General features: G+C 45.8%; 1 protein-coding gene across 1 annotated transcript in view; it reads right to left on the reverse strand.

Moving 5' to 3' along the window:
• Positions 1-6,765: 6,765 nt before the first annotated feature.
• The window catches only part of pogzb (pogo transposable element derived with ZNF domain b), a 31,620-nt gene continuing 25,831 nt past the window's right edge, over positions 6,766-12,554 (reverse strand). Inside the window, exons 17-19 of the mRNA XM_062422012.1 lie at positions 9,920-11,569; positions 9,798-9,834; positions 6,766-9,635 (exon numbers count right to left, since the gene is read on the reverse strand). Coding sequence (XP_062277996.1) covers positions 7,697-9,635; positions 9,798-9,834; positions 9,920-11,569 — 3,626 coding nt within the window. The 3' untranslated portion in view covers positions 6,766-7,696. The remainder of the gene's footprint in view (positions 9,636-9,797; positions 9,835-9,919; positions 11,570-12,554) is intronic.

Below are 12,554 nucleotides of genomic sequence, written 5' to 3' on the forward strand. Positions count from 1 at the left end.
TATTATAATGTCATATTATTATAATGTAATATTATTATAATGTAATATTATTATAATGTAATATTATTATAATGTAATAGTATTATAATGTAATATTATTATAATGTAATAGTATTATAATGTAATATTATTATAATGTAATATTATTATAATGTAATATTATTATAATGTAATAGTATTATAATGTAATATTATTATAATGTAATATTATTATAATGTAATAGTATTATAATGTAATATTATTATAATGTAATATTATTATAATGTAATAGTATTATAATGTAATAGTATTATAATGTAATAGTATTATAATGTAATAGTATTATAATGTAATAGTATTATAATGTAATATTATTATAATGTAATATTATTATAATGTAATATTATTATAATTTAATAGTTTATCATTTGGTGAAAGAAAAAATGAAGTTCAATGTTTTTTTTCATGCCTCCTCCTTCTCCCTACTCCTCCTCTTCCTCCACCTCCTCCTTCTCCTCCTCCCTCCTCCTCCTTCCTCCTCCTCCTCTTCTTCCTCCACCTCCTCCTTCTCCTCCTCCTTCCTCCTCCCCCTCCTCCCCCCTCCTCGTCCTCTTCCTCCTCCTTCCTCCTCCTCCCTCCTCCTCCTTCCTCCTCCTCCTCTTCTTCCTCCACCTCCTCCTTCTCCTCCTCCTTCCTCCTCCCCCTCCTCCCCCCTCCTCCTCCCTCGTCCTCCTCCTTCATCCTCTTCCACCTCCTCCTTCCTCCTCCTCCTTCTCCTCCTCCTCCCCCTCCTTGTCCTCTTCCTTCCTCCTCCTACTTCCCCTCCTCCTTCCTCCTCTTCCACCTCCTCCTTCCTCCTCCTCCTTCTCCTCCTCCCTCCTTCTCCTCCTCCTCCCCCTCCTCCCCCCTCCTCCTCCCTCGTCCTCCTCCTTCCTCCTCTTCCACCTCCTCCTTCCTCCTCCTCCTTCTCCTCCTCCCCCTCCTTGTCCTCTTCCTTCCTCCTCCTACTTCCCCTCCTCCTTCCTCCTCTTCCACCTCCTCCTTCCTCCTCCTCCTTCTCCTCCTCCCTCCTTCTCCTCCTCCTCCCCCTCCTCGTCCTCTTCCTTCCTCCTCCCCCTCCTCGTCCTCTTCCTTCCTCCTCCCCCTCCTCGTCCTCTTCCTCCTACTTCCCCTCCTCCTCCTCCTCCTCCTTCTCCTCCTCCTCCTCCTTCCTCCTCCTCCCCCTCCTCCTCCTTCCTCCTCCTTCCCCTCCTCCTCCTCCTTCCTCCTCCTCCCCCTCCTCCTCCTCCTGGGGGGCATCCCAGGACAGTGCTGCTCTTCTTTATCAGTTTATCTCTTCCTGTCAGTTTTTAGGCTCCATCTGGAACAAACTCCCAGAAGTCTGCAGGTCAGCTGCAACTCCTCCTCCTCATCCACTCCCCCCCCCTCCTCCTCCCAGAAGTCTGCAGGTCAGCTGGAGCTCCTCCTCCTCCTCCTCATCCACCCCCCCCCCCCCCCCCCCCTCACTGTATAAACCAGAACATCACATTTTGGCTTTGTCGGACCTTTTACATCATTCTGCTGAACTTTGACCTGTTGTCCTCGTTTTGTGCCACCTAGTGGTAATAAAAGCACATTACAGCGTAAACATCAGATGGCAGCTTCTATGCTGAGTCAGTCAACAGCTGATCCGCAGTGGAGCAGCTACAAAACCTTCACATTTTATGGTTGAAACTTGTTTATTTATGCTTAATAACATTTGTAGCTTGGTTATCATCGGGACGTTGTTATAGTTTGTGCAAAGGGAAAGTGTAAATGTAAAGAAAGAAACCGTTTCATACACTTTTTGTATTTATCAGGTCCGACTAAGCCTAAATATCTATCTATGCATCCCAAACAAAAGCTCGGGTCGGTTAAATTACACTTATTAAATTAATAATTTAAGAGTTTATTGAGACTTGCTGTTCAGCTCCTTCATGCACAGGGATAGAAGCTGATCAGCTCCTTCATGCACAGGGATAGAAGCTGTTCAGCTCCTTAATGCACAGGGATAGAAGCTGATCAGCTCCTTCATGCACAGGGATAGAAGCTGTTCAGCTCCTTGATGCACAGGGATAGAAGCTGATCAGCTCCTTCATGCACAGGGATAGAAGCTGTTCAGGTCCTTCATGCACAGGGATAGAAGCTGATCAGCTCCTTGATGCACAGGGATAGAAGCTGATCAGCTCTTTGATGCACAGGGATAGAAGCTGTTCAGCTCCTTGATGCACAGGGATAGAAGCTGTTCAGCTCCTTGATGCACAGGGATAGAAGCTGTTCAGCTCTTTGATGCACAGGGATAGAAGCTGTTCAGCTCCTTGATGCACAGGGATAGAAGCTGTTCAGGTCCTTCATGCACAGGGATAGAAGCTGATCAGCTCCTTGATGCACAGGGATAGAAGCTGATCAGCTCTTTGATGCACAGGGATAGAAGCTGATCAGCTCCTTGATGCACAGGGATAGAAGCTGTTCAGCTCCTTCATGCACAGGGATAGAAGCTGTTCAGCTCCTTCATGCACAGGGATAGAAGCTGTTCAGCTCCTTGATGCACAGGGATAGAAGCTGTTCAGCTCCTTCATGCACAGGGATAGAAGCTGATCAGCTCCTTCATGCACAGGGATAGAAGCTGATCAGCTCCTTCATGCACAGGGATAGAAGCTGATCAGCTCCTTCATGCACAGGGATAGAAGCTGTTCAGCTCCTTGATGCACAGGGATAGAAGCTGATCAGCTCCTTGATGCACAGGGATAGAAGCTGATCAGCTCCTTGATGCACAGGGATAGAAGCTGATCAGCTCCTTGATGCACAGGGATAGAAGCTGTTCAGGTCCTTGATGCACAGGGATAGAAGCTGATCAGCTCCTTGATGCACAGGGATAGAAGCTGATCAGCTCCTTGATGCACAGGGATAGAAGCTGTTCAGGTCCTTCATGCACAGGGATAGAAGCTGTTCAGCTCCTTCATGCACAGGGATAGAAGCTGTTCAGCTCCTTGATGCACAGGGATAGAAGCTGATCAGCTCCTTCATGCACAGGGATAGAAGCTGTTCAGCTCCTTCATGCACAGGGATAGAAGCTGATCAGCTCCTTCATGCACAGGGATAGAAGCTGATCAGCTCCTTCATGCACAGGGATAGAAGCTGTTCAGGTCCTTCATGCACAGGGATAGAAGCTGATCAGCTCCTTCATGCACAGGGATAGAAGCTGATCAGCTCCTTCATGCACAGGGATAGAAGCTGTTCAGCTCCTTGATGCACAGGGATAGAAGCTGATCAGCTCCTTGATGCACAGGGATAGAAGCTGATCAGCTCTTTGATGCACAGGGATAGAAGCTGTTCAGGAGTGGTGAGATGCAGGTTTTAAGGCTTCTGTAGCGCTACCAGACGGCAGCAGCGTGAGGAGCTGGTTTCCTGGATGTGACGAGTCTTTTACTCTGTTAGACTTGGTGTGGTTTCTGTTCTGCTGATGTCTTGTGACATGCAAACATGTTTTACTTAGGTTAAAGGTTAAAAGACAGGTATAGTTAAAGGGCCAGAGGCTGTTTTCTCCAGACTGACCAAGTGTTTAGAAGGTGGAGTTTTTAGAGATAAGAAACTATATATAGTGTTGTTAGAACTGGGTTAGGTAGAGAGACTCAGTTCAGCACCAGGGAGTCTCTCATGATTGGATGTTTGACACTGTTCTGTTCTGTAATAAACTCTTTTAAATATACAAGTGAGAGATGTCAGCTATGGTTTCCTTCTTCTTCATCAACACATCAAGAGATAATTATTATAAACTACAGTGGCTCGTTGTAAGCAGCGGGAGGGGAGGTGTGTGTTGGTGAAAGTCTGTTTATGACTCTCAGCCTCAGTGCAGCTTGTAAACAACACCAGGATGCCATGACAGATTGAGCAGATAGGAAGATCAGTGTGGGGGGGGGGTCTGGTTCTGTCCAATAGGAGGAACAAAGTTATGTCTATTAGTGACCTCTGTCCTAAAAGCCTGAGATCAAGCTCTAGGACTGTCATCAGAGGAAATTAAAAGCATATTACACTCAATACTGAGAGTCTCTGAGTATAAACATCTGGCTGCATCAAAAAGTTGTGTTTAAATTTCACATTTCTCATCAGCTGATTTTCTTTTGTTCAGTATGAAGCTGATAACTGAGGCCGCCTGCTTGTCTTGTTTTGGATGATTATGGTGATGTTATCTACAGACACGCCTCTGTTAAACCCTGACATTTATTTACTCCACTCATCGTTGCCTCTGGTATGAACGGTTGTGTGAGCGTCTAACAGTAAGACCTGACAGACACTGGTTCCTGTTTAATGATAAAACCTTTAATGGCAATGTGCTAAAGTACCTGATATTCTTACTGAACTGGTCCTTTAATTAATATTCAACTCCTTCAAGTGATCGGCTAAAGCTCGATGTGTCCAAACACACTGAAATCTTTCCATTTAACACCGAGTTCACAGACTGTTCTCAGTATAACTGTAATCTGTGTCTGTTGTCATTTGTTTTTTGGTTGTTTTTTGCTCTCAATAATCTTAAAGTTTAGGAGGAGCTCTAAGTAGAACCTGACACTGCTGCCCTCGGCTACTTTGACTGGGTAGTAAGTTATCCTGCTAGCTAGCTGACTGGAGGAAACATGATGGTAGTAAGTTATCCTGCTAGCTAGCTGACTGGAGGGAACATGATGGTATAAGTTATCCTGCTAGCTAGCTGACTGGAGGAAACATGATGGTAGTAAGTTAGCCTGCTAGCTAGCTGACTGGAGGAAACATGATGGTAGTAAGTTAGCCCACGAGCTAGCTGACTGGAGGGAACATGATGGTAGTAAGTTATCCTGCTAGCTAGCCGACTGGAGGGAACATGATGGTAGTAAGTTATCCTGCTAGCTAGCTGACTGGAGGGAACATGATGCAGACGAAGACACATTAAAGTCCAGTGTGGTTTAAAAGCTTCCAGAAAGTAAAGGATAATGTTGTCAGGTGTAAAATATGTGGAGCAGAGTTGAGCTATGGTGGCTTCACATGGACAAAAAGCTGCTCACCTGTCTATCTCAGGATGGGTCTAACTGTGACGTCCATGATGTCTTGCTGCATTGAGTCACTGAGCTGTGTAGTCTACGTTCAGCCACTAGGAGGAGCAGTAAGTAGAACCTGACACTGCTGCCCTCGGCTACTTTGATTCGGTAGTAAGTTATCCTGCTAGCTAGCTGACTGGAGGGAACATGATGGTAGTAAGTTATCCTGCTAGCTAGCTGACTGGAGGGAACATGATGGTAGTAAGTTATCCTGCTAGCTAGCTGACTGGAGGGAACATGATGGTAGCAAGTTAGCCTGCTAGCTAGCTGACTGGAGGGAACATGATGGTAGCAAGTTAGCCTGCTAGCTAGCTGACTGGAGGGAACATGATGCAGACGAAGACACACAAAAGTCCAGCGTGGTTTAAAAGCTTCCAGAAAGTAAAGAATAATGTTGTAAGGTGTGAAATATGTGGAGCAGAGTTGAGCTATGGTGGCTTCACATGGACAAAAAGCTGCTCATGACAGATTTAAACTGTGGAGATAGAAACATTTATCATTATAGATCTTAATAAACGACACCGTGCTGGAATCTGACTGCAGGTTTTTATTACACGAGTTTATTCAGGTAGCTGCAGCTGAAGATGAAATAGAAAAATATAGATTAAAACAGATGAGACATATTTTACTTCCAGACAGGTTCGTTGGAGAAAAGCAGGCGAGCAGAGATGATGGATGTGAAGTCACAGTTTTATAACAGATTCCAGTCAGAAGGTGTTGGTCAGTGTGTCACAAATCATACATTTAAAGATTAAAAAAGTGATTTGTGTTTGAGGAAGAGAATCTAAAGTTTTCTGTACATCAGCACCGAGGCAACAAGACCTGCAGGGAAAAATCAACTGTACACTTCAAATAAAAAACATGAACTCGTCTGGTCTTCAGCTCACATTTCTGTCTGTTTCATGATCAAATGAAGCTGCAGAACAGGAGTCACTCATTCAAGTACCGATTCATTACACAACTTAACTCCTATGTGTTTCCATCCTCCTGTTTTTATTCACATTTTTATTAAAAAAAACCTGAGTGGAAACACCAGCGATTAAAAGAAGTGTTTGTAGTTGTCTGAGGTGTAAAACAATGTTACGGATAAAAAGAAAGAGTGAAACTGACTTTGAATTTCCAGAAAATGATCATTAATATAGAATGAAGTGAATGTTTGTTACTGCTGCTGTTATGTTAACATTAGCAGATTAACAGCAGGTGGCGCTAATTCTCCAGTCAGTGCCGTTAAAACACCACAGAAGAAGAAACACAACGAAGCGACGTTATGAGAAGACTAACGAAGGATTTATTTAATGGAGTTCAACCAAACTTCATTCAAAAATATCCCTTTTTTTGTAGCTTTAACTTTTGAAAAAAATATTAAACAGGATATTTTTTAATGGAGTTTGGTTCAGTTTCTGTTCACTAAACTTTCTAACTGAACGATCAACTCAAACATTTCACATCAGCTGTTTGAAAGTGCGTCGTGTGAATTTACTTTTCATCATCAAACTACCGTCACACCCCAGACAACAACAAACACTTGGTTTTACAGATATTTACATTTGTTGATTTTGCACAAATTTGAATCATTTTATTTTACAGGTCCTTTAATCTTATACTAATTTCCTAGAAATGTTCTGCGTGATTTGCTACCAATATGTAACAGCTAATTTTTAGGACAGTGTGCAGAAAGGGGGGGGGGGGGGGGTGCAATCTGGTACAAATGTTATTAAAACAGAGAAACCGTTATTGTATTTAATAATTTTGTTGAGTGTATTTGAGATCTTACGGAATTAGACAATTCTTTAACTGACACACAAAACTAAATTCCTAGTGTGTAGTTTTGTGTGTCAAACTAAATATTGGCATATTACATTATAATCTCCAAATATAAACAGACTACACCAACGTCTACCCATTTTTCTTATTTATTTTTTAACAAATTGCCCAAAAATGTTTTTTCTAAGATGTCCTGAAGATTAACTCTTATCTCCAAAGTACAAAGAACATTTCAAGGAAAAGAGTAGAAACTGTGACCTGAGCTGACTGTGAAGTTTAAAGCTTCTTTCTTCTGGGTTAACTCAGCTCTGAAGCAGAAAATTCAGCATCTGGACATAAAACCAACAGCTGTAGTTCCTCTCATGCCCACCAGAGGCTGCTGTGAGCAAACTCTGACTGTATTGAAGTGAATGAGAAAAACCTCCAACTTCTCTCCACACATCCAGTCAGAACAGTTTATACGATAAGTTCGGCTCTTTGCAGTCTGACGGCAGGATTTTGCCGCCGATACAGAACAAACTCTGTATTCAAACACAAACACATGATCATTAGGTAAACCTGCACGGCACTCTCGCAGCCAACACCAACACCAACAGAGGTGTAACTCGTCTAATATTTAAGCTCCCGGTTTAACTTGTTGCAGTCTCGCCGTCGGCTTCAACACTTTCTGTCTTGCTTTTCACCGTTATTTTCCACTCATCGCCCACCTCCTCTCCTATCACTATCCTGGTCTCACGTCTCTCCTTGCTCAAGTCCTTCCTGTCCTCCTCCACCTCCTTCCCTTCCTCCTCACTGTCCTCCTCTATCTCCTTAGTCTCCTCTTTCCCGTCCTCCTCATTCTCCTTCCTATCATCTTCCTTTTCTTTCAATCTGTCCTTTCCTTCTGTTTCCATGTCCTCTTGCACACCTTCCTTCTCCTCTTTTTCTTCTTCTCTCTTCTCTTCCCTGTCCTTCCCTTTCTCCTCTGTGTCTTCCTTTCTCTTCTCTTCCCTGTCCTTTCCTTTCTCTTCTGTGTCTTCCATTCTCTCCTCCTCCCTGTCTTTCCCTTTCTCCTCTTTGTCTTCTTCTCTTTCCTCCTCCCTGTCTTTCCCTTTCTCCTCTTTGTCTTCTTCTCTCTCCTCTTCCCTGTCCTTCTCTTTCTCCTCTTTGTCTTCTTCTCTCTCCTCTTCCCTGTCCTTCTCTTTCTCCTCTTTGTCTTCTTCTCTCTCTCCTCCTCCCTGTCCTTCTCTTTCTCCTCTTTGTCTTTCTCCTCTGATGTCGCCGGTCTTTCCGCTTCTTTTTTCTCCTCTGTGTCCTTTTCATCCTCCAGCTCCAGCAGATCAGGAGAATCCTCCTCCAAAGCTTCAGAGCCCAGAAGAGTCTCTGTCAGAGTCTTAAGGAGGTCCGCCTGGATCTCCTCTAAGTTCTGACTTGTGTCCTCCTCCTTCTCCACCTCATCGTCCTGTTTACACCCTGGAATAAGGCCTGTCAGTTGGAAGGACTTCTTCCAAAGGTTAGGGAGTTTGTTGAGGTGTGTCAGAGCTTCGACCAGCCAGTCAACCAGCAGGTGTGCAACGTTTGCTTGGAGTCGGTTGGGTGACGTCTCCTCCAGCTCAGTCGGGTCTCCGGTGACAAATTTTGCCCATCGCGACAGCAGGAAACGCTGCAGCACCGGCCTAACGCAAACCTCCAGAGGCTGAAGGTGGAAGGAGCAGCCACCGGGGATCACTGCTGGGAGGGTACCCGATCCGCTGACGGCGGTAAGGAACAAGTCTCCCATGTGTTCCCGGTGTCGATCCAACACCAGCAAGGATTTACTGTGCGGAGTTGGACCGGACACGTGCTGCTGCCAAACCCTTTTAGTCCAGAGGTCCAAGGCATCTTCTACTAACAGACTCTCTGAGCCGGCCTCCAGCTGGATGAACTCTGGAAGGACTTTTTCATCCAGCTGCCTGTTTGCCAGCACCAGGGAGGGCAGCATTGTACCATCTGCCAGCGCTGTCAGGTACACAGTGACCAGAGGTACTGACCCGGTGAGCTCCAGGGCCTCTGCACGGCGAGACTTGTCCTGAACTATCCTCAAATCCACAAAGAGACAGAGCTCATCCATTGCAGCTATAGTGCAATCTGGGAGCTTGTGAACCTGGACGATCTTCTGGGTGAATTCCCTGAAAGATGTGACTTTAGAATCCAGAGATGGTGGCATTGTGCGAGCCAACGTGGCCTCCCGTCCGACGCTCCGCAGACCGAGCCGGTGCTGCAACATGAAGTTCACCGCCCAGTCATAAGAAATACGGAAAGAGTCGCTGAAATTTCCCTTTTTCTTCAGCGTGGAGGCTTTGTTGAAGAGGCTGCTCTCACTGATCGGAAGCTGCTGCTCACGCATAGCGAGCACCCATGCCACCATGCGTTCCCCACCGTCATCGTGGACCTTCTGTTCCTGTTCAGTCTGCCTCAAACGCTTCCTGGCCTCTTTCAGCCAGGAACGGATGAGCTGCGGCTCTGTCGCAAAGACTCGCGAGGCTTGGCGCAGGCCGTCACAAAGAGCGAACAGAGCGACTCTCAGCTGACGGGCAGTAAGGAAATCCTCACGCTCTTTAGACGCTGACAAAACTGTTGCTGATTGGCTGTGACTGTACGTTGTTGAAGGCAGGTGAGACGTGGGGCGTTTAACTTCTTTGTTAAATTCTTCCTTTATGTCTTCAGTTTCATCATCAATATCATCCAGATCGTCCATTCTTTCATCATCAGAAAAGTCAAAGTCCTCTACTGGCGCCATTGAACCGTCCATGTTGGTATCAACCTCGTCCACCTCAACTTCTCCACTGCAGGAATCAATGTACATTTGTCAGTGAAACAGCAAGGATGACAACAACTTCTAAAAATATTTAGATGACAAATGATTAATAAAACACATAAAGACAAAACAGTCACCGGACAATTACATTATATTAAAGAAAGAGTATTGCCAAGAAATAATAGATTACCTTAGTCTGTCCTTGAGGAACCCGATCTTTGTTGACCCTGTTGAAGACAGTTAAAGACAGATTTTAATATAATAAGCAGAACTGACCCGGACCTTCAGAAATGACTGATTTAAAACACTGACCTTTGTTGAGAGGTGACAGACCATGAAATTCCCAGAAGCAGCATGGCTGTTTACACAGGTTGGCTTTACAGACGACACAGCCGTATACGCTCTCATGCCGGATGTTCTTCAAGTTGCAGTTCTTGCATCTCTTGGAGATGGAGCTGATCTTTACCATCCGGTGTCTCTGTTTAATGGGTATTTCTAACGCCTCCACCCTCATTCCGCGTGAGCTTGCGATCTCCATAGTCTCAAAGTATTTCTGGGCACACTTGGCGAGCTGGTTGCCTAGACGCTTGCGGAAGTTGACCTGAGTGAAAAGTCCGTCTTGCACCCAGGCCGGCGGGTTCTCTTTGCGGCTCTCTCGCAGCACAATGAAGGCATTGACAATGCTCAGGTTGACCAGGAACCAGAAAAGACTGCGCCAGTGTCTGTCCTGCGGGATTCCTCCCAGCGGGTTGCAGGCCAGCAGCTGTTTGCAGATGTCGACCCCTCGCATGTTCTCCTGCAGGAGATGGAAGGCCTCAGGGCGGTTGATGGGGTCCAGACCACCCACTTTGGTCTGAGACCTCCTCCACACAGTGTCCGGCTCACCTGGAGGTGCATTTGTCGACAGGCAGCCCATCTCCTTGGTGTCCCTCCAGCGGGTGGCCAGCAGGGGGCCAAACTGCCTCTGCAGAAAGTCCCCGGGTTTATCCAGCTGTCCCTCCTCCCACAGCTCTCTAGGCAGGATGGGGTTTGGTGGAGGGAAGGAGCTAGAGGCGTAGTTGCCCTGATCCAGGAGCTTCTGCATTAGTGGGACCGATGTGAGCGAGTTGGCCAGGTACAGCTGGTGGTGTTTGTCCTCCAGGCCCTTCACCAGCTCCGGCACCACAGTGAAGCCCGGGTCCTGGCCCGCCTTCTCACCCACTTGGATGAAGAAGCGGTGGCAGTAGCCAGACTTGGAGTCACAGAGCAGCCAGACCTGAGGCTGGGTCTTTGGGTTCCCCTTGGCATGGCAGCTCTCCTCCTCCAGGCTTGGTAGCAGCGCCCTGTCGATGGTCAGGCAGCAATTTGGTTTGTAAGTGTTCCACATGGCTCCTCCCAGGATGTCCAGCATCGGCCTGAAGATGTGCAGCGAGTCGCTCGGGTTACTGCTGTGACGATAAACATCTGTGGCGAAGCTGCCCGTGCGGATGTTGACGGCAATCTGCTTGAAGCGCTTGAAGCTCATGGCGCGGTAGAAGGTGTAGCTGTTGTCATAGTGACTCCAGGACCAGTAGTGCGACGGGTCGGGCAGGTTCTGAATCCCCATCAGAATCACCAGGCCGATAAAACCTTTGACCTCATGGGTGGTGACGGGGAACCAGTCTGCGCTGCAGGAGCCAAGGTACTGGCAGGTCTTGGCATGGGCGTTGGTCTCGTTGGTGATCAGCTCCACAAGCGCCGAGGGGAAGAGCAGGTTGAAGAAGTCGATGGCGTCGCTGTTCCTGGACAGGGAGTGCTGAGGCCCGCTGTTATGCGTGAACGGGATGATCGAAGACTTGGCACTGTCGCTCTCTGTTGGCTGTTTCCAACAATCTGCTGACCTCCAGGACGGATCGGGTAAGTCCTTGTTCTGGACTGGTTCCTTCTCTCCTGGAGAAAGCTGCTCGTCATCATGGCAGAACTGGATGTCAGGTTCGATGTAGACTGAAAAGAAGAGAAAAATTAACAGTTTTAACATCTTAAACACCATCATCACATGGCAGCATTTCTACTAACCTCATTCAAACTAAATCAAACAATATTTTTCAACAACTGAAACACATTAAATGTCTTGAGGTCGACAAACACTTCACCGCATCAGGTTTCTGTTTACCTGCAGAGTGTGTTTAGAGTTCATTAAAACTGAGGTTGTTGTGTTTCAGCTGAAGGTTTCGTCAACAAAATATTTGTGTTCAAATGTAGTTTTTGATCAAGTGCAGCTGGTGTTATCAATCCTGATGATTAAAGTCACGTTGTTTCTATTTAGTTGTGTTGGGTTCCTACGGTGGCTGGCGAGTGCAAAACAACTTTAGAAAGTGTGAAACACTTTTACAAAGCTTGAGACATATTTACATTTTGGAAAACATTTTTACATATCATACAAAAAAATTACATGAGAAAAAACACTTTTACCAAGGACAAAACTAATTTACATTGTAGAAAACAAATTGACACGATGCAAATGTTTTTTACCAGTCCCAAAACAAATTCACAAATGACAATCTTCACGGAAAGGGAATGTACTTTCTACTGGAAGTGACGCGGAGGTGATAAAGTGAGCGGCCAGTTCGTGTTGCTTTCTGTAGAGTTTATGATGATGTTTTGCTCATTTTGTGGACAATGTATGAACCGCTTAACGGTGTTTTGCTTTTCATGTGGATGATCTCTAGAATGTCTAAAGGACACGGACCAGACGGAAGGGCCAGATATGCTGCATCATTGCAGACAATATTTTAATGAGGGGCACTCGTACGCTTTAATTGTGGCCATAATGTCAAGTGTACACAGTGTAAACATCAGCTTGAGGACTTTTAAGAGTAAACTGAATGAAGCCGGGTTGTAACACAGAAACAATTAGTCCTCTACAAACGCCATCAGATTGGAACTTCGTGCACCTGGACAACTGTTTGGCTACCGCACGATGTGGCAG

This window comes from Scomber scombrus, chromosome 7, assembly GCF_963691925.1.
Source record: "Scomber scombrus chromosome 7, fScoSco1.1, whole genome shotgun sequence".
NCBI classification, from domain to species: Eukaryota; Metazoa; Chordata; class Actinopteri; order Scombriformes; family Scombridae; genus Scomber; species Scomber scombrus.